At 47.8% G+C, this 22,867-nt stretch overlaps 1 protein-coding gene across 2 annotated transcripts in view; it reads right to left on the bottom strand.

Moving 5' to 3' along the window:
• RPAP1 (RNA polymerase II associated protein 1) overlaps positions 1 to 22,867 on the bottom strand; it is a 128,589-nt gene that overhangs the window by 46,809 nt on the left and 58,913 nt on the right. For both annotated transcript variants that reach the window (XM_073586378.1, XM_073586369.1), the window contains exon 11: positions 3,458 to 3,625. In XM_073586378.1, the coding sequence (XP_073442479.1) occupies positions 3,458 to 3,625 (168 nt within the window). The remainder of the gene's footprint in view (positions 1 to 3,457; positions 3,626 to 22,867) is intronic.

A 22,867-nucleotide genomic window follows, 5' to 3' on the forward strand; every position in this document is an offset into this window, starting at 1 on the left:
TGTCCTGTCAGGGGTCACTGTGTGGTTGAAACCTCTGAAAGGATCGAAAAGGAACTGTGCGATGGGTCGTATGCTTAACCCTCTGTTGTGGTAGAAACGTACTTTTTCCTCCCGTGGCGTTGGAGATTATCTTGTCCAGCTATTCTCCAAATAGGCGAGAACCGTGGAAGGGAAGACCTGTGATGGATTTCTTTGCTGCGGAATCCGTGTTCCAGGCTTTAAGCCACAGGACTCTGCGAATAGAAATGATGTTGCCGGCTGCTATGGTTGAACAGGCGGCTGCATCAAGAGGCGCGGACAAAAGATATTTGCCTGCGTGGCCGATCTGGTCTGCCACATCGTCAGCCGGGGCCCCGGCAACGATACCTTGCCGGAGATGCTTCGCCCAGGAGGAGACTGCCTTGGCCACCCAGGTAGCGGCGAAGGGCGGACAGAGGGAAGAGCCCGCGGCCTCAAATGCGGATTTAGCCAGAGACTTGATGTGTTTGTCAGAGGGTTTCTTTAGAGAACTGTCAGACAGAGGAAGTAATGTCTTTGTGGCCAGCCGGGAAACCGGAGGGTCCAGCGAAGGAGACGCTGCCCACTTGTCAAGCAGGTCAGGCTGAAAAGGATACCAGACACTCATGCGTTTTCTTCTCTGGAAATGCTTGTCTGGATGCTGCCATTCCACAGCGAGGGTCCTGTTGAACTCGTCGTGTTTGGCAAAGACACGGGAGGGGCGCTTCGTTTTCCTGAAAGACACAGTCTGTTCAGAAGGACAGAACTTAAAGAATCTTTAATGTCAAGAGTCTCATTAATAGCGACAATCAAACTATCCACCATGTCACGCAGTTTTGATACCTGTGCTGAGTCCAGACTCAGAAGGAGGATCTGATTCAAGCGCCTCTGGAGCGTCCAATGGAGGAGACAGAGAGGACGCTGGTGCCCTGAAGGGCAGTGATGGAGAAGATGAGCAGGACGATGAGGTAATGCGGGCACGCTTTTTTTTGAAGATCTGGACTTCCTAAGAGGGGAGTCCCATTGGGTATGCAAGGGGTTAATATCCGACGCATCAGAGGGGGGTAGCTGAGACCCGGTAGCAGGTGCAGGATTAGGAAGCCGTTCCAAAACCGAGACCAAAGTGTGAGATACTTTGGTTAGGTCAGCTACCAACTGAGATAGAGATGTCACCCACTCAGGAGGGGGCACACTCTAGTGGCGAGTAGTGGGGGGCTCCTGGGAAGACATGGTTTGCAATTAAGGCAGAGGGATGAGGTCTGACCAGAGGGTAACTTCTTGTTACAGGAGGAACATGGGAAGTATATTACAAATGGAAGGAGGATGGGAGAGAGACTCCCTAGAGTTAGACATAGATAGAGAGAAAAGCTATGTGCCAGGGGAGATCTGCCAGGGATGAGAGCCGACCCCCCAGTGACAGAGCTTATAGATCTGGATCCTGGCTGGGAGCAATTTGTTGGGTACAGCTGCAGAGTACCAAATTGGGAGCTGCTGCAGTGAGGCTGCAGTGCGGAGAGGGAATCCGCTGTAGACCGGGAGCTGCTGCCGAGAGGCTGCAGTGCGGTGAGAAGATGGTGCTGTTTCATGGGCGGAGCCAGGTGGGCGTGCAGAATTCCAGCTCGATAGAGGCAGAGAGGGAGGGGGGGATCCGGAGGCGGTGCGCATAGATGCCGAGCTGGTGAGAAAAGGCGCACGGTGCTGCAGGGCCAGGGGAGAGAGAACTGTGCTGATAGGACAGGGGGGGTGGGCGGGGCCAGGCAGAGCGTCAACGACAGCAATTGGCCGGCGGGAGGCATGGCCTAGCACTGTAGTAGCCCCAGATAGAAGCCGGGGACTAAATTAGAGATGGTAGGCCGCAGGGGGAATGGGGGAATCGCCGGAGGAGGCATGGATGGGACCGGAAGATGGCAATATGAGAAGGATACCCATGGATGTTCTCCCCCCTCTGGTCATAACCTCTAGAAAGATATAGAAATTTTTGTTATTTTTTTGATAAAGGAGCCCCCCCCATTGCCGCATGCATACCTGTTCTGCAGATCCCGTATCCCTCTTCGCAGAAGTGGCGCTGGAAGATGGACCTCTACGTAGACCTCGGGACCACTGGACATCTCCGGTAACCGGCGGGTAGCGATTCCGTCTTCCTTCCTTGGCTATGTAGGGCGGGCGGCGCAGGGGGATAGCAGCAAAGACCAGTCCGCATCTTCGGCCATGCGGATGCCCCAAACACGCTTAAAGTGTTAGGAGGCATGGGGTCCTGCCTGTCAGACACGAGAGGGTACAGTAGTGACGCATTTCCACACTGTGCTCCCAGTCTCTAGGGGGGAGAGCGGAGTGACCTATTACACTCCATCGCCTAAATAACAAGCTGAATCTGAAAAATAGACATCATTAATAAAAAACAACAAAACCTAAAAGTAGATACGGGGCTGAGAGCAGCCCGTGTCCACCTCCTACTGACACTAAGCTAAAACCGAATAGCTTTCTGTCAGTTCGTGGGTATATACTGCTGGGGAGGAGCTAACCCATTTTTTGCATAGTGTCAACCTCCTAGTGGCAGCAGCATACACCCATGGTTTCCTGTGTCCCCCAATGAAGCGAGAGAGAAATACAGTATTAATTTTTTTTTTTTTTTTTTTTTAAAACAAACTGTACATCGGGACGAGGGTTTTCTAAAACCAGAAAACCCCTGTAATCCCAGAAACCAATTTAACTCAACTTGTTGGACTTCGAAAAGTATTACGGTGTGTTTCCATGTGGCGTATTTGGCTTCGCTTTGAACGCAACTCCGCCAAAGCGTTGCCCTTTTTTGTACGTGCGGTGATTCTGCATGTGTTCATTGAACACATGTGGAATCACTGCATCCTATACATAGAACAGTGCTATTTATCTTGCGGAGACTGAGCGTTTCTGCAAGATAAATAGACATGCTGCAGTCTAAAAAGACGTGCTACATGTGCGTATACGCAAGGATGCCGGAGGCATCTCTGCACACATAGTGGAGATGGGATTTCATAAAATCCCCTCCACTATGCTGTAACATCTGAACGCTGCGGATTTGATCCTGCGGATCTATGCAGTCGTATATCTCTCCAAAGGTTATACCAGCATCAACACTTTTGCGGTGTATTGTTTTCTTAAAACACATATGGTATATTATACATTACAGGGTTTAATGTGGATTGCCTGTATTGCTAATAAATTTTGTGTACATCACCAAGGATTAAAATTATGTTCAGGACAAGCTACATCGGATGTCACACTTCTGTAGGACAGACCGTGCCTGTCTGCCCATTGCGGAGCGGAGCGGAGCTGCAATGTTATTGCAAAAAACAAAATCAGATTTAAAAATGAATTTTCAATAGAAATTACTGCAGCGCAATTTTCATACGCAACGCAATTTTCATAGGGATAACAATTTACTTCTAATACAATTCTGGTCAAATGATTATTTTCCGCTCACCTCGTCGTCTTGTGATACCAATAAGGAATGCAAGGCACAGACAGATGCAGAAATTACGTTTTCTATGGGATCATCAATGGAGAAGCGCAAGAGGAAGAGGAACCCTGCATCCAGCAACAGGCGCAGCATGCTTCCCTTAAGAACAGAGGCAAATTCTCCTTGTTTGGCCTAAGAGAGGGTAAAGCAGAGGTATCACAACAACATATATTGGCACCAAGTATTACCAGGTTGCTCCTCATTGAAGAATAGGGTCCTTTTTCACAGAAACTAACTGTAACCAGCTGTCATTGGCAATGTAGGGTTTATTTCATTGTATTTCCGACAATGAGGATTAGGGGAATAATGGATGGTGAAAAATAGCATTGCCTAGGGTCTTTGAGTAACAGTGAGAGAGAAAATGTTGCTTTAAAATATTTATTTGCTACGTGTTTTGGAGCTGATCAAGCTCCTTCATCAGGCTAAACCTGCATATACCATAAACACTATATTTGGTCGATTATATACAACCTTAAGGGCGTCAACTATCAGATCAGGTGTTCAAATAATCAATTGGCAACTAAATCACGCAAATGGGCAACTGCACCACTTACAATGATACAATTAAACTATTACACTACTGTCATGAGCATAATATGTATATTTTATACAATAATAAAATTAACATAAACCATGCTAAATGATGATTGATTACACAATTGTCCCTATTGTTCCCACAATTTCTCCCAGTATTATCCAGCATTCTCTAAACACTCATTCAGACCACCGGGCTTGAGTGTAGATAATTTGCAGATCCAATAGGACTCCTTATTAATCAGTTTTTGCAATCTATTTGGTATATTCTCTGGTTCAAGCACAATTAATTTAAAAACGGTGGGATCTTTGTTATGTTCAGTAAGAAAATGTCTGGAAAGACTGACAAGTAATTCCGTTTCTGAAGTTGTGTCTATGTCCAGTCATCCTATTGTGTATGGTTTGAGTCTGGCATTTTATATACTGCAATTTGCACTCACATTCTAGTAAATAAATTGCATGGTTTTTGTTGCAATGGACAAATTGTTTGATGTGAAATGATTCCCTCGCTGACATGGATGAAAAATCTTACAACAGAAACATTGCACAGATGGGAGCATGTGATTCTTGAGGATGTAGGTGCAAAAGTCACCTTTGTGACTGATTGGATCTTAGGGATACTTCACACTAAGCGAGATCGCTGATGTGTCACCGATTTTGTGGCGCGTCAGCGATCTCGCCAGCGATCTTGCTGTGTGTGGCACGCATCAGCGACTGGCCCCTCCCGCCGGGTATCGCTGATCGTGCAGGAATGTCCTGGGCCATTTTTTGATCGTTGGTCTCCCGCTGGCCAGCACGCATCGCTGCGAGTGGCAGCGGGAGAGCAACGATCAGCGAGCTCCCAGTGCTGTAAGCAGATGCTGGGAGCTGGTATCCAAGGTAAATAGCGGGTAACCTAAGCGCGCGTGTCCCTTAGTTACCCGCTGTGTACGCTGGATACCAGCGTGCTTGTGCTGGGATCGAAGGTAAACAGCGGGTAACTAAGCGCCGCGCGCACTTAGTTACCCGCTGTTTACCTTGGATACCAGCTCCCAGCGCGAGCACGCTGTTATCCAGGGTACACAGCGGGTAACTAAGGGACGCGCGGTTAGCCGCTATTTACCCTGGTTATCAACGTCGCTGGTGAGTCTGGCTGTTTGAGAGCTCACCAGCGATCATGTAGCGACGCACCAGCGATCCTGACCAGGTCGTATCGTTGTCGGGATCGCTGGTGCGTAGTTTAGTGTAATGGGACCATTATTCTACTGGGAGCAACATGCTTTTTTTTTTCTTTTTTTTTTTTTTAAACCTTTTTATTGAAGGATTCCACAACATAGTATATCATACATAGAACATTACAGTATAAAGTCAGAATTATTCATAGTGACATAACCATATCATATTTTCAATAATAAGAAACAAAACAAATACCACACAGTATTCTACACAATACATTATACCATTCGTTGCATCTTCTAGCTTAAAGGGTCTATTTTAGGATCTGTGAGCTCGTATCATGTCAGATTATAAAAGACAAATATTCTAAAATTCACACAGATCAAAACTTGCATGGTCTAGAAGTGATATACATCAGGGATTATATCTCGAAATCGAAGAGACCATAGCATTAGGAGCCAGGTGTGTCAAAGGGGAATCACACCACCTTTCCCAAATCTCATGGAAGTTCTGGGGACATTTTCAGTTTTTACATAATATGTTCTCGTAAGGGATCATGTCATTCACTAATTTCTTCCATTGATTAATCGAATGGGACCTCCCTCTCATCCACCTCAACACCCCTGCTTTCCTAGCCATAAATAGAGCCTCTCAAAGAAATATTCTATCATAATGAACCCACATCTCTTCATCCACAACACCCAGGAGACATAATTCAGGAGTGCATTCAATCGGTAGTCCCAATATTCGTTCCAATGTATACATGACATCACTTTAATACCCCCGTATACTACCACAGCTTCAGATAAGGTGCCAAAAGTCGGCCCCGATCCCACGCACCTATGACATTCATCCGTTGCCCTTCTACCGAATTTATGAAGTCTGCTTGGAGTCAAATACGACTGGTGAAGGATATACAATTGGATTAACTTGTTGTTTGCAGCTGATGACACCATCATGTGTGCCTCTAGGGTGTCATTCCACTGTTCATCAGTGACAAAAGGTATCAAGCGGCGCCACTTACTTTCTACAACGAGCTGAGTGGATGCAATTTTAGAATTCAATAAAAAGGTATAAAGAAAGGAAATCACCCCTGTAGGTCCCTGCGTTGATAATATTCCCATCAATGGATATTTAGATATTATCATTCTAGGAAACGGGAATTGATACATTATGGCATGTCTCAGCTGCAGGCATCTATAAAATTCTCTATAAGAAACTCCAAATCTTACATGAATTTGTTCCAACGATAATAAAATTTTGTTTTAAAAAATCTGACTAAGTGTTATTATTCCATTCTGTTTCCAAAAATTTGGATCTTGTAAATTCTGAAGGTGTGGGTACTCAGGATTATACCATATCTGAACATCCCCAATCTGATCAGTGAATTTCACAATACGTTTACTTTCTTGCCAAATTTGTATCGCTAATTTATGCGCAAATAACAATACCTGGGGTGGTCTACATGAACCTTCCAATATTGCAGTGTATGTCATCCAGAAAGTGTATGAGATGTGCCTCTGCATTACCGGGCCTAACTCTAATTAACCAGTGTTTTTAAAGACGCAATTGACCAGCTAAATAGTATAAATACAGGTCAGGGAGAGCATAGCCACCCTGGTTTTGGGCCGATGCAGGGATCCAATACTCAATCTAGATCCAGATGATCCCCATACAAACGTTGCCATCATGCTATTTATTTTTTTTTGAAGAAACCCTTAGGGACCCTTACTGATATGTGCTCCAGCATATATAAACATTTGGTAAGGATTATCATTTTTATCAATCCAATTCTGCCAGCGACAGATAGGGGAAGTCGGGACCATATCTCAAATTTTTTCCTCATCATATCTCCTAGGGGGTATATATTATCTTTAAGGTCGTTGATCGGGTTTTGATTTATTATGATACCTAAGTATTTAAATGTTTGTACTACCTGTAAGCCACATAGCATAGGCACAGGTATGATATCTACCAGCGGCATAATCACAGATTTGCTCCAGTTGATTTTAAGACAGGAGAGTTCCCCAAATCGATTAATGAGGTCAATTGCCCTTGGCAAAGATTGATCTATTTTATCCAGAAAGATTACTAAATCATCAGCATATAATCCCACCATATCCATCCTGGAGTTTATTGATTCCCTCCACCACAGTATCCTGTCTAATCCACAGTGCAATTGGCTCAAACACAAGAGCATTGGGGATAGTGGGCAGCCCCGTCTAGTTCCCCTGCCTAAATCAAAATAATCCGATAATAAGCCATTAACAAGGATATTAGCTCTGGGCCTATGATAGAGTAATTTGACCCACCCACGAAACTTATTTGAAAAACCAAATTCCCGAAGCACCCGCTGCAGGAAATCCCACTCCATTAAATCAAAAGCCTTTGCAGTGTCTGAAGAGGCTATCGCCCAAGGTTTCTTATATTTATGTCCTATTTGCATTAATACCTGCACCCTTCTGATATTAGAGGAGGTGGATCTTCCTGGCATAAAGCCGGATTGATCTTCATGTATTATGTTAAGAATTACTGCTTTAAAGGGAATCGGTTACCCCATTTTTCGAATATGAGCTGCCAGCACCGCCATCAGGGGCTTATCTACAGCATTCTGTAATGCTATAGATAAGCCCCTGATGTAACCTGAAAGAGATGAAAAAGGAGTTATTATACTCACCCAGAGGCGGTCCTGGTCCGGAGGGAGTCGCGGTCCAGCGCCTCCCATCGTGCAGAGATGACGTCCTCTTCATTCCTGCCCGTTGCGGCTCCGGCGTAGGCGCACTGCTCTGCCCTGTTGAGGGCAGAGCAGAATACTGCAGTGTGCAGGCACCGGACTTCTCCCCGCGCCTGCGGCGTTTTATACGTTTCATACCCATGTCTCGCCTGATGCAGACCTGGAAAGGAAGGTGTTTCAGGCAGCTGTTATGCACTGGCCGACCTAGGTTGTTTTCTTTGCATTGTTTTCTGTTTCCCTCCCTTGGGGACTGCTTTGGGACGTCTCATGGTAACCTGTGTCCCCCAATAAAGCGATAAAGAAGGATTTTTGGTATTCACAGTAAAATCTTTTTCTTGGAGCCTTCATTGGGGGAGACAGCACCCTCTCTGTTTGTACCATTTTTGGGCAGAGCAATGCACCTGAGCAGGAGACACATCAGGAAGGAAAGAAGAGGACGGCATCGTATGAAGATGGGAGGTGCCTGACGGGACGGCGACACCCATCGGACGGGACGCCGGGGTGAGTATAATCTGACTCTTAAGGGATATTGGTGATCCATTTTGGATAATGGCCACTGTTAAATTCTAGGTAACTATTGACATCGACACTTTTGAAGTGTGCTGAAGTAAGTATGTCATTTTGTTCGCCTTTATGTACCGTCAAGTCTAAAAAGTCGGTTTGTAGGAGAAAAACTGTGAGAAAATTTTAAACCCCTAGAATTCAAATTGAGGTCCTGTACAAAAATTTCTGCTTCCTCCGGAGTACCTGTCCATATGATGAACAGGTGATCTATGAAGCTTTTATAGTAGTGGGTGTGGCCCACTGGCATGGGGGGGCTAGGCAATGTGTAGGGACTCAAAATGACCCATTGCATTTCCATGATGCATAATCGGAAGTCTTTTTGTGAATACAATCAGTCATGCACTTTCCTGTTTAATCCACTCTCCTCTAGATTATATTACACAAGAGAGAAAGATGCATTTTTACATGAGTTAGAGGGGTTTACTCATTTTGGAAATCCCTGTCACCAGCTGCTATTTGTTTTAAAAAACAAAACTTTGCATTTTTCAATCTCCCCAGGTCCAATGTGGATTCTTGATCTCCGCTCCCGGTGTCTACTATTGTCTGCAGAGCTGACGACAAGTTGATAGTGCTGCATCCAATCACTGAGCAGTAAGGGTGAGTAAAGCACAGTTTGTCTTTTCAAGAACAAACTACAGCAGGTAGACTGGGAACTCAAAATCCTCTATTGCTTCATTGGGGGAACACAGGTAACCATGGGACGTCCAAAAGCAGTCCCAAGAAACAGAACAAAAGAACATGCCCAGATCAGGTCGGATGATGGACAGCCACCATCTACATAACCTTCTCTGCCTTGGCTCGCATCAGCCGAGGCATAGGTATGCACCCTGAAGAATTTGAAAAACGTATGAAAGGAAGCCGAGGTAGTGGTCTTGCAGATCTGGGTCATGAAGACGTGGTGGTGAACAGCTCAGGAAGCCCCCATACGTGGGTGAACTGGAACCTCACTCTCGGGAAGGGGGGTTGGTCTATTATTGACGCGATATGCCACCAGCATGGAAGAGTGTATCCAGCAAACGATAGTGGCCCTGGATGCAGGAAGTCCCTTGCAGCGACCTTCAGAAATCACAAACAAGGAATTGGAGTGTCTGAAAGATGCTGTTCTTAAAAGGTACAGACGTAAGGCCCTAACATGATCTAGCTTGTTGAGGGACAGTTCTATAGGATGAGATGGGAACGGACAGAATGATGGAAGGACGACGTCCTCGTTGAGATGGAATGGAGAAACCACCATGGGGAGGAAGGAAGAGACTGGTCATAGGACCACCTTGTCCTGGTGGAGTACGAGAAAACAGGAGTGCAAAAGAGGGCTGCTGGTTCCGAGACCCGTCTGACAGAGGTGATCTCAAACAGGAATGAGATTTTCCAGGAAAGAAGAGACAGGGTGATGTCTCGAATTGGTTAGAAGGAAGGTCCCTGAAGGGCATTCAAGACTAGGTTAAGGTTCCATGGGTCCACGCAAGGACGATAGGAAGGTCTTCACCTGGGGAAGGGAGGCTAAGTTCCATTTGAACAGGACTGAGAGCGCGGAGACCTGACCCTTGAGGGTATTGAGCAACAAGTGGAACTCTAGGCTCGACTGCAGGAAGGCCAGGAGAAAAAAGAAAATGACACGGGGGCTGTCTGATTGTCCTCGCACGAGCGAAAGAAGGCTTTTCATGTTTGATGTTAAATGCAAGAAGACGAGGGCTTTCTCTTCATGATCATGGTCTGGATGACCTGAGAAGAGAAACCTGACTTTCTCAATAACGTAGCTTCAACAGCTATGCTGTTAAATTCAGAGACTGAAAATTCTGGTGGAAGAGGTACCCTGAGAGAATGTCTGGGCTGTCCGGGAGTTTCCAGCGGACGTCTGAGAGCAGGTTGCCTAACAATGCGCACCAGGCTCTTCAGGGCCAGTCTAGAGCCAAGAGGATGACTGGTACCCCTTCCGCTTTGATGTTCTTGATGAGTCTGGATATAAGGGGGAGTGGTGGGAATAGGTATGGAAGGTGGAACTGAGACCAGTGTAAGAGCAAGTTTTGGATCCAACAGCCAGGGGGCGCAAACTTTGTGGTTCCTCTGGGACATCAGGTTGACGTTGGGGGTACCCCACCTCCGACAGATTTAATTCAACACAGAGGTGCTGAGCGACCACTCGCCTGAGAAGACATCCTGGCGGCTTAGGAAGCCAGCAACCCAGTTATCCATGCTGGGAATGTGTACCGCTGAGATTGCCAAAACACGTAGTTCGGCCCAAGAGAAAATCCAAGAGACTTCTGACATGACACACAGATCTCTAGCGAGATCGCTGTGGCGCCACAAAATCAGCGATCTTGCTAATAATAATAATAATCTTTATTTATATAGCGCCAACATATTCCGCAGCGCTTTACAGTTGAACAGTTTCAAACACAACAGTCATAAGTAACAACGTTAACAATACAATAATTAAAGCAAAATAAGACGACCCTGCTCGTGGGAGCTTACAATCTATAATGAGGTGGGGGAGATACAAAGCACAGGTTTGTATTTACAATGATGTATTTACAATGATGGTCCAGCCATCTTCAGGGGGTGGGGGTTAGAAGGAGATAGTGAATGGGCTACACACACACAAACATAAAATGACTTTGATTACTGAATGTGATAGGCTGCTCTGAACAAATGTGTTTTGAGCGAGCGCCTAAAACTATGCAAATTGTGGATGGTCCTAATATCTTGGGGTAGAGCATTCCAGAGGATTGGCACAGCACGGGAGAAGTCTTGGAGTCAGGAGTGGGAGGTACGGATTAGGGCAGAGGTTAGTCGAAAGTCATTTGCAGAGCGCAGCGGTCGGTTAGGCCGATAGACAGAAATGAGGGAGGAGATGTAAGGGGGTGCCGCACTGTGGAGAGCTTTGTGGGTGAGAACAAGTACTTTGAATTGTATCCTGTAATGAATGGGCAGTCAGTGTAACGACTGGCAAAGAGCGGACGCGTCCGAGTAACGATTAGCCAGATGGACAACCCTGGCTGCTGCATTAAGGATGGACTGGAGAGGGGAGAGTCGAGTGAGGGGGAGGCCAATTAATAGAGCGTTACAGGAGTCCAGGCGGGAGTGGATCAGGGCGACAGTGAGGGTTTTTGTTGTTTCCATGGTGAGAAAAGGGCGGATTCTAGAGATGTTCTTTAGGTGTAAGCGGCACGAGCGGGCAAGAGATTGTATATGGGAGGTGAAGGAGAGATCGGAGTCAAACATAACACCCAGACAGCGCGCCTGCTGTCGGGGTGCTATTATGGTGCCACCCACGGAGAGGGAAATGTCAGATTTAGGGAGGTTAGTAGATGGCGGGAGCAGAAGAAGTTCAGTTTTGGAGAGGTTGAGTTTCAGATAGAGAGCAGACATGATGTTGGAGACTGCAGACAGACAGTCAGTGGCGTTCTGTAGTACAGCGGAGGTAAGGTCAGGGGATGATGTGTATAGTTGTGTGTCATCAGCATAAAGATGGTACTGAAAGCCAAATCTGCTGATGGTCTGTCCAATTGGGGCCGTGTAGAGAGAGAAGAGAAGGGGGCCAAGGACTGAGCCCTGAGGTACCCCGACAGTGAGAGGAAGAGGTGATGAAGTGGAGCCAGAAAACAGAACACTGAAGGAGCGGTCAGAAAGATAGGAGAACCAGGAAAGAGCAGTTTCCTTAATGCCTAGTGACTGGAGCCTAGAGAGTAGGAGAGGGTGGTCAACAGTGTCGAAAGCTGCAGAAAGGTCGAGAAGAATGAGCAGAGAATGGTCACCATTACGTTTTGCTGTCAGAAGGTCATTGGTCACTTTGATGAGTGCTGTTTCTGTCGAATGTAGGGGGCGGAAACCGGACTGTGAAGGGTCTAGGAGGGAGTGAGTGGAGAGGTAACGGGTAAGGCGGGAGTATATCAGGCGCTCCAAGAGTTTAGAGATGAAGGGGAGATTGGAGACTGGTCTGTAGTTGTTTGTGCAGGATGAGTCGAGGGTGGGTTTCTTTAGTAATGGAGTAATGATAGAGTGTTTGAAGGAGGAGGGGAAAATGCCAGAGGAGAGGGAGAGATTAAAGATTGTAGTTAGGTGAGTTGTGACGACTGGAGAGAGAGACTGGAGGAGATGTGAGGGAATGGGGTCGGTTGTGCATGTAGTCGGACGAGAAGAGGAGAGGAGCCTGGAGACGACTTCTTCTGTGATGGGATCGAATGTGGAGAGTGAGCGAGCGATCTGTGTGTGACAGGGCCTTAACAGATAACAACAGAACCTGATACAACAGTAAACAAGGGCGGGTGCTGTGTTCCCCAATGAAGGCTCCGAGAAAAAGATTTTATGGTGAGTACCCAAAATCTGGCTCTCACACTTCATTGGGGGACACAGGAAACCATGTGCCATCCCAAAGAGGTCCCAAGGGTAATAATATCCTCAAGTCAGAGCTCAGGCCACTGCCGCATGAAGGACCTTTCTACCAAGGTTCGCATCCGAAGAAGCACGAGTGTGAACCCTGTAGAACTTGGGAAAAGTATGAATGGAAGCCTATGTAGCAGCTTTGCAGAGCTGTGAGGCGAACGCATGATGGCAAACTGCCCAGGAGGCCCCCACTGAATGCGCAGAGTGTGCCGTGATCCTCAGTAGGCGTGCTCTACCACTTAGACGGTAAGCTTCCAGAACGGTGGAACGGATCCATCGAGCAATGGTAGACGCAGGGAGACCCTTTTGTGGACCTTCTGGGATGTTGAACAGAGAATCTGAGCGCCGAACAGGCTCAGTCCTAGACAGATAAACACGTAGAGCTCTCACTAAGTCGAGTTTGTATAGTGACCGCTCTCGGGAGAGAGAGGGGGGGACGGACAAAACAATGGAAGTACAATGTCTTGTATGTATAATAAACTCCCCTATTGGCTTCACCTTTCACTATCCCTCTATCTCACCATATATCTATTTATCTATATGTATTTATCTATCTATCATCTATTTATCTATCATCCATCCATTTATCTATGTATCTATTATCTATCTAGTTATATATTATCTATCTATAAGCTATTTTTCTATCATATATCTATACATCTATCTATCCATCCATCTATCTATCTAAACAGAATCTAAATGTGTTTTTTTAAATAGATAAATAGATATATAGATAAATAGATATAGATAAATAGATAGATGATAAACAGATAGATAAATACAAACGGATGATAGATAAATAGATGATATTATCTCGTCCCCCGAGATTTCGGGACGAGATCTGAAGCCGCGCATGCGCCGTCCCCGGACCGGCGGCCATCTTCCCGGCGTCCATGTTCCCGGAGGCCACCGCAACATGGCGGCGGCCAGCAAGGGATGTGCGGGGGGCCTCCGGGCTTGGAGGAAATGCCGGCGGAGCCGTCGCCCCTGCACCGGAGCACAGCCCGCCGCCACCGCCGCCCTGCAGAGCCCCGCCCGCTGCCACCACCGCACCGCAGAGCCCCGGAGGTGAGTATATTGCGACCATAAGTCGCACCCCCCACTTTCCCCCAAAATTTGGGGGGAAAAAAGTGCGTCTTATGGTCCGAAAAATACGGTAAATAGAATGATAGATAAATATATAGATAAATAAATATATCAATAGATAGATAAATAGATGATAGATAGAAAGATAAATAGACAGATGATAGATAGATGATAGATATATCGAGATAAATAGATAAATACATAGATAGATAAATAGATAGATGATAAATACATAGATAGATAAATAGATGATAGATAGATAAACAGATGATAGATAATTAGACAGATAATAGATAAATAGATGATAGATAAATAGATAGAAAAATAGAGGGATAGTGAAAGGTGAAGCCAATAGGGGAGTTTATTATACATACAATACTTCAATTTTATTGGAATATAAGGGGTTTTCACAGTGGCACACCTTAGGGTCCCGTTTCATATAGCGACACACCAGCGATCGCGACAACGATACGACCTGGCAGGGATCGCTGGTGCGTCGCTAAATTATCGCTAGTAAGATGTCAAACAGGCAGATCTCTTCAACGACGCACCAGCAATCCCAACAACGATACAACCTGGTAAGGATCGCTGGTGCATTGTCACACAGCAGCTATTCTGAAAGATTCCAGCCTGCGTCCCTGAGTTCTGCGTCGCCAACGAGGTCGCTCATCGGTGTCAAACACAGCGATGCATGCTGGCTAGCGGGATGCCGACGATGAAAAAATGGCCCAGGACATTCGAGCACGATCAGCGATATCCAGCGGGGGGGGGGCGCGCGCCGCTATGTGTCACATGTAGCGAGATCGCAGGCGAGATCGCTGTTGAGTCACAAAATCGGTGACGCATTAGCGATCTCGCTACGTGAGACGGGGCCTTTAGTTCCTTACGCTGACATAGAGGAAAACAAAAGAGGAGTGAGATGGGGGCAGGAGCAGCTAGAGTTGTTCACAGAGCAGGCGAGGCCCGCCATACAAGCCAGGAGGAGGCGGGGCCCAGTCGGCAGCACAGGGGCATGATGGATGGCTATGGGAGGCGGGGCTCAGACTCTGCAGAGACATGACTGACGGCGGGGAGGCGGCTGATACAGGGGGACACACCATACCTATGGGACGCATAACAGGTATGAGGACCTATTTATAAAAGTTAATATTTCGGTGATACTGGGGGTCAGAAACGGAAGAGCCACCTTCACAGAATGCAACCGTAGTGCTGCTGAAGGTAGCTCTTTTAGTTAAAAACGCCCTGGGGGGGTGACAGGTTCCCTTTAAGGGTAGTGACTGACTCAATTTTGCCCACACTCCATTGAAAGAAGATCTTCCAGTATCTGTGATAGATAAGCGAGGATGCTGGTTTTCTAGCCCTAATTATGGTCTGAATAACCTGATGGGAAAGTTCAGTCACCCTCAGGACTGTGGCCTCAACGGTCATGCTGCCGAAATCAGAGACTGAGAACTCTGGAGGAAGAGGGGGCCCTGTGAAAGAAAATCTGGACAGTCTGGAAGCCTGCAGAGTGCATTGATGAGCATGTTCACCAGCTCCGCATAACAGGTCATTCTTGGGCTACGTGGAACTACCAGGATAACGGGAATTCCTTCCGCCTATATCCTTTCCACGACTCTCGGAATAAAGGGGAGAGGCAACTGAAAATGTGATCACAGGGTCACTAGTGCATCAAATCCTATGACAAGTAGATCCCGGGACCTGGCTACGAACGAAGGAACCCTGTGGTTCATCCGAGACACCGGGAGGATGACGTCCGGTGAGCCCCATTTCTGGCATATTTGATTGAAAATGGTGGAAATCAAAGACCACTCGCCCGGTGCAAGACCCTGAAGACTCAGAAAATAGGCTGCCGAAGTTTCCCCCCTCAGGAGTGTGTACGGCTGATATGACGGGAACGAGACTGACGCTCCGCCCGTCGCACAATCCTTGTTACCTCTGCCAAGACCTGTTTGTTGCGAGTCCCTCCTTGATATTTTAAGCCATGGCAGTGACATCGTCCGATTTTATACGGACCTGCTGGCCTGCTAGGAAGGACTGTCAGCAGTGAAGGGTAAGAAGAAAAAATTGCTCTGATCTCCAGGAGATTAAAGGGAAGAACGAATACTTAGGAATTCCAGCAACCCTGCGCTAAATGATGAAGAAAAAAAACGCTCCCCAATCGAGGAGACTGGCGCCAGTAGTGACGACCTGCAACCAGAGAGGGTGGAAGGACCTTCCTCGAAGGATTGACGCTAATAACGTCTGCTAGGTCAGAGACTGCCTTCCTTTAAGGGCACCGTCACATTTAGTGATGCACCAGCGATCCCTACAACGATACGACCCGGTCAGGATCGCTGGTGCATCGCTAAATGGTCGCTAGTGAGCTGCCAAACAGGCAGATCTCACTAGCGATGCAGCAGCGGTCGGTGGTCGTTACTTACCTGTCAGACGCAGCGATGAAGACGTCCTCCCACCCGCGTCCACGCGTCACAGGCCCAGGACGTTCTCGCGCGATCAGCGATAGACAGCGGGGGAGCCGGTCGGAGGCAAGTATCACACACAGCGATATCGCTAGCAATATCGCTGCTGCGTCACAAAATTGGTGACGCTTAAGCGATATCGCTAGCGATCTCGCTAGCGATCTCGCTTAGTGTGACGGGGCCTTAAGAGGCGGTAGAATGGGCCGTTCCTGGGAAGCGACCCTCTTGTCCCAAGCAAACACGGGGGCCAGCTGAAGAGAACGGGTCTGAAACTGGGCAAAGGGAGATGTCTCCATGGCAGTAATCATCTTCCCCAGAACTCTCATACTGTATTGTAGGTCGTTTAGAGTGCGGATCCCTCGGCAGAGGGATAAGAACTTCACCTTTGGAAAGAAGACAAGACTTGTGCCATGACAAGCTTCATTCCCAGAAATACCAGATGCAGGGCTGGGTGAGGGGAACTTCTCTCTGTTGATGATCTAGCCGAGACGGACAGAGTGTCTAAGGTGAACTGAAGACTCTGGTCGCAGCCTTGGAAATGACGGATCCGAATATGAGGATTCGATCGTTTGAAATGTAAAATCAGATGGAGAGATCCGACTTTCTCCAGGACCACGAAAAGATTAGAGTAGAACCCTGAAAAGCAATTGTTCTGGGAAACGGGTACGATTACCCGAGTGTAGCAGGGAAGAGACGGCCTGAAGAACCTCTGGCGCCTGTGACGGATGTCTTATCAAACGAGACCGAAAGAAACGTCCTCCTGGGAGGGAACAAAAAAATTGATTCTTGATTATTTTTTTTTTAAGGATGGATCTGTAATCCACACTTTCAACCAGAGGATGCGGCACATAGCAATGATGTTGCTGTTCTCCCTAGCAGAGCAACGGGCTACATTCAAAGAGGCAGTCAAAAGACATTTGCCGGCATGGACAATCTGTTCTGCCAAATCAGCCATCTCATTCAGATAAGCTGCCGCTAGGCTGCCCTGGCGAAGCATTGTTGCCCTGGCAGACATGACCTTTGCCACCCGGCGGAGGCAAAGAATGGACAAAGAATCAATCTGCCTATCCATAGTGTCCCTAAGAGACACACCGTCTGGCAGCGACAAGACTGTCTTGGATGACAGGCGAGAAACCGGCTGGTCCACCTTAGGGGACTCTGCCCATTTACCAACGAGATCAGGGCTAAAGGAATAAAGAATGTCTAGCTGCTTCTTTCCCAGGAAGCGCTTTTCAGGATGTGTCCAGAGTTTAGCCATGATAGTTTCAAATTTCCTGTCATAGGAGAAAGTTCTGGAGGGACATTTTACCTGCTTGAGGGATACGGAGTGCTCCTGAGCAGGTGGCTCGTTCTCCATGAGATTCAGGGTTCTGATAACTGCCAAGATAAGGCTATTGCCCATACCCTGTGTCTTTGAGACCTGGTCCGAATTGGACTCATACTGGGAATCCGCATCCGACCCAAAGGCCGCCTCCTAGGAGGGGGCCTGGGGAGAGGAGGGCATCCTAAAGAGGAACTGGAAAGAGCCGGATTCCTGTGCTTTGTGCCCGATCTGTCCCTGTGAATATCATGGTTAGGTGCATACGAATCACTGTGAGAGGTGTTCGGAGCACTGGTGGCAGCAGACGGATGTGAAAGAAGTTCCAGGACCAGGGACTGTGATACATTTTGTAGGGTCAGACACTGACTGTGACATGGCCACAGCCCCCTCCGGAGGGAGGGGTGTGCTCTCATCCCAGGCGTAAGGTAATGGGCAGGTGCATACGAATCACCGTGAGAGGCGTTCGGAGCACTGGTGGTGGTAGACAGATGTAAAAGACGATCCAGGACCATGGACTGTGATACACTTTGTCAGGTCAGAGACCGACTGACAACAGCCCACTCCGGAGGGAGGGATGTTCTCTCATCAAGGGCGTTAGAGTGCTCCTGTGTGGGCAGACGTGGTGCAGGACTGCGCAGGAAGGGGAAAGCGGACCTGAAGACCACTTTCTTTGCAGAGTGCACAGGCGTTCTGGATCATAGTCGGCTTAGAGGGGCAAGGGCATAAGTCTGCTGGAGGGGGAAAAAAAGTAAAAGAGAATATATCTTACCCATATCTGGATGACCAGCGGTGACCGTGCATCTGCATCTGTCCTTCTGTAGCAGGCATGGAGAGGTTCCGATGGGTAGTGCCAAGGAAAAACTATCTGCCAGGACACAAGCTAAAAAGCGGAGCATTGCTGTACTGAGCCGCAGCAAGCATGGTGCACTGAGGAGGGCGTGCCTGAAAAGCCAGCAGGTACCGGGAACGTGCACTGGCAGGGAGCTTCGAGCGATCCTGTCCGCAGAAGCGCAATGCTGTAATGGAGCATCGGCTGTGCTGAGCCCAGGCAAGAGCGACGCTGCGGTGGGCACGTCTACAAAAGCCAGCCAGTGAGGGAAGTGAAAGTACCCCTCTGATTGGCCGCATTGCCGGGGTGTGTACCGGCAGAGAGGAAGCTCCATGATGGAAGCAAAAAGCGTGCCGGGAAGTTGGGGGTGTGGCCTTTGGTCTGCAACCGTAGGGAGTCTTTCTATTGGCTGAAAAAAAGGCGCGCGATTCAAAACGCAGTAGCGGCCAGAGGAAGCCGGGAGGAGGCGTGGCCCGGAATCAATGGGGAGAGGAAAATGGCTGCCGCTATGCAGGCTATAGAATGCTATAGTGCCGATACACTGCAGAGTCAGGGAAAAAGGCGTGAAATGGAAACGAGCAGCAGGGAGACTGGTGAGTCTTATTGGCTGGGGAACACGTGGGACCGACGGTGGCCCGGGCTGTAAGGAAAACAAGCCAGCCCGTCCCCTGCTAAGGGAGGATCCCACGTGCCTCTGGGGGGGTGTGGGAGGGGAGGAGATACACAGACCTGCCGGTGTGTCCACGGTCCTCTTCACCGATCAGGTTCGTATCTGGAGCCCTCTGGTGGGAGAAGGTCGCTGGGAACAGGGATCCTCCTTACCGCACCGTCTCCAGACAGTGCAGAAGACGGCATTAACCCCTTATGAAAAGGGGGAGGCCACCGGTGGTGACCACAGTCTTCCTCTCAGCCCTCTCCGAGGAGAGGGGTGAGGTGGGGAATAGGCAAGGGACTGGCCACCGGAAATCACCCTGAAACACCCGGAAAGGTGACAGGGGATAAGGTCCTGCCTGCAGGTCTGAGAGTGGGCGATGTGGGTGACACCACACTGCTCTCTCAGTCGCATAAGTGTGGAAAAACAGGGTGAGAACTTACACCCTCTTACGCTGAAGACAAAGAATCTGAAAAACAAAGGAAAAAGATTAATAAAACACAACACGACCTGAAAAGGAAAAAACTGCGGATCTGGGGTTAGATCGAGGTCTGCCTCCTACAGACACTAAGCTTAAACTGAGGTACTTGGTTCCTGTCAGTGGGTGTATACTACTGGGGAGGAGCTATTTCCTTTTTTTGCCTAGTGTCAGCCTCCTAGCGACAGCAGCATACACCCATGGTAACCTGTGTTTCCCAATGAAGTGATAAAGAAATAGTGAAGATTAATAAAGCACAACAAAACCTAAAGGGTAGATACGGGGCTGAGGGCAGCCCTGTGTCCACCTCAAAACTGACAATAAGCAAAAACTAATAAGCTTTCCGCCAGTTGGTGGGTAAATACTATTGGGGAGGAGCTAACCCTTTTTTTTGCATAGTGTCAACCTCCTAGTGGCAGCAGCATACACCCATGGTTTCCTGTGTCCCCCAATGAAGCGAGAAAAAAATTCTATTCTGTAACCGGTGATTACAATCTCCCTGACCTAGGGGTCGTCGACTATAGAGAGTCACACATTCTGGAAGAGAAGAAGGCGGCTACTCCCTTTCTCCCCAACCAAGAGGATTCCTGGGTAAACTGTCATGCAAAAGAAAATTTGTTAGACTTGGACCTTCATGACTTAACTAGACGGCCCTGTGGACACCAGGAGATGGCATGCTTAAAGGATGGCCTACTTCATTCCCAATGGAATGGGGAGTGGTCTCATCGGCAGAAGGGGCCAGGGAACGAAAATTGTTGAAAGGAGAGGGCGTCTCCTGGTCTTAGGATGGTTGAGCTTTGGCTGGGGAAGAGAAGTGCTCTTATCACTGGTGGTGTCAGCTTAGTTCTGAAAAGATGAGACCCCTGTAAAGGAAAGCTAGTGAGACTTCTTAGCAGCCATGTCTGTGCTGCAAGCCTTAAGTCACAGGATTACAATTACAGAGGGTTACAATTTTTCTGGTGGCAAGAGCGGAAAGACTGGCGTTGTCTAAAGATGCAGAAAGTAATTAAGAAGATTAGGGGGGTGAAATATTTGACTGACTTCTCCCCAATATGGCAAAACTATAATCTGCCGGAGTTTGTTAAAATGGGGGACTTTAAAATTTGGAAGGGTTGGTCAATATGTTGCGTTGGCCAGGTGCAGGACGGGCAGGAGTTATCCTTTGAGAAACTGCAGGTCTACGGGCTGCCGGGGGGTCTGTAAGTTTCTGTACAGGCAGTTTCATCATGCTTACAGGACTCAAGAGTAAAACGGTTAATATGAGGATTCAGGCGGATATTCTAGTAAATTATATTTGTGCAAAAGGGGGGACGAGAGGCGTATCAGAAATCTACAGGGACCTACTGTTTGCCTTTCTACAAATATATCAAAGCAATAGAGAAATGGGAGAAAGAGGTGGGAAGAATAGAGGAGGATAAATGGGAAGTAATAATGGAATATGTACCCAAGCTGTCATGAGCGAACCGGCCACACTCGCTCAGATATATGTGCTCCATAGAGCGTATAGGACTCCAGACAGATTGTACAAAGCCGGATTGAGACAGACCTCGGAATGCCTGAGGTGTCGGACTGAGGGGGGCTGGGACTGTTCACATGCTATGGCAATGCTCAAGACTAAATACATTTTGGGTAGAAGTGACGGCCGCAACTGGAAGGATATACTGTATAACTGTAGAATTGAGAGGGAATATTGAATTGTCATAAACTGGCAATAGCCAGATTATTGTAAATTGCGAGAAAACTGATTGCCAGATGTTGGATAAGTGAAGAGCCACCAACGTTGTGGAAATTTTACAAACAGTCTGACTACATTGTAGTTATAGAAAAGAGTATTTATGTTAAAAGTAAAAACAGGATTTCGGTTGCTTACCGTAAAACCTGTTTCTCAAAGTTTTCATTGGGGGACACAGGAACCGTGGGTGTGTGCTGCTGTCACTAGGAGGTTGACACTATGCATGAAAAAAAAGTTAACTCCGTCTCCGCAGTATACACCTCTCCGACCGGCTGTAGGACAATCAGTTAGTGAAAAAGCAGTAGGAGGAGACATTATCATGTAAGTCATCACATATTCATTACACGTAATAAAATCATGGGTGGGCGCTGTGTCCCCCAATGAAGACTCTGAGAAACAGATTTTACGGTAAGCAACCAAAATCCTGTTAACTCTTTCGTCTCATTGGGGGACACAGGAACCATGGGACGTCCAAAAGCAGTCCCTGGGATGGGAAAAGACAGAAACTTCCTTCAGGTAGGAGAACTCACCACTGCCGCCTGCAAGATTCTTCTACTTAGGCTGGCGTCCGCTGAAGCATAGGTATGGACCTTATAGAACCTTAAAAAGGTATGCACGGACGACCATGTGGCAGTCTTGCACAACTGCATGGCTGATGCCCTGTTGTGTAACGCGCAGGAGGTGCCCACCGCCCGGGTTGAATGGGCCTTGACCCCAGCAGGGGACACCCTGTCCTTTACCAAGTAGGCTTCCAGAATTGCCATTCTGATCCAGCGGGCAATTGTTGCCTTAGAGGCCGGCAGGCCTCTTCTCACTCCATTGGGGATAACAAAGAGCGAGTCTGCCTTCCTGAAAGGAACGGTCCTGGCCAGATAGATCCTTATCGCTCTGACCAGGTCTAGCTTATTTAAAGAACACTCCAGAGGATGGGTTGGAGCTGGACAAAATGACGGAAGGAATATATCCTCGTTCAGGTGGAAGGCCGATACCACTTTGGGAAGAAAGCTAGGAGGAGGCCGCAAAACAACCTTGTCCTGGTGCATAATTAGGAATGGAGGACGACAGGACAATGCCGCTAATTCTGAAACCCGCCTAATAGAGGTGATGGCTACAAGAAACAACACCTTCCAGGACAGCAAAGACATGGGAGCTTCCTGTAGGGGTTGAAAGGGTGAACCTGTCAAGGCTTCCAAGACCAAGTTAAGATCCCATGGAGCCACAGGGGATCTGTAAGGAGGGGCCGCATGTGACACTCCTTGCAGAAAGGTCTTCACCTGTAAGCGGGAGGCCAAATTCTTTTGAAAAAGAATAGAGAGAGCAGATACCTGGCCCTTCAAGGAACTTAGGGCCAGACCGCCATCTAACCCTGCCTGGAGAAAAGCTAGGACAGCTGGCAGGGAACAGGGCATAGGTGTGATGTGATTAGACTCACACCAGCCAAAATAGG

Source organism: Dendrobates tinctorius, unplaced genomic scaffold (assembly GCF_039654945.1).
Source record: "Dendrobates tinctorius isolate UK_male_01 unplaced genomic scaffold, ASM3965494v1 ptg000010l, whole genome shotgun sequence".
NCBI lineage: Eukaryota > Metazoa > Chordata > Amphibia > Anura > Dendrobatidae > Dendrobates > Dendrobates tinctorius.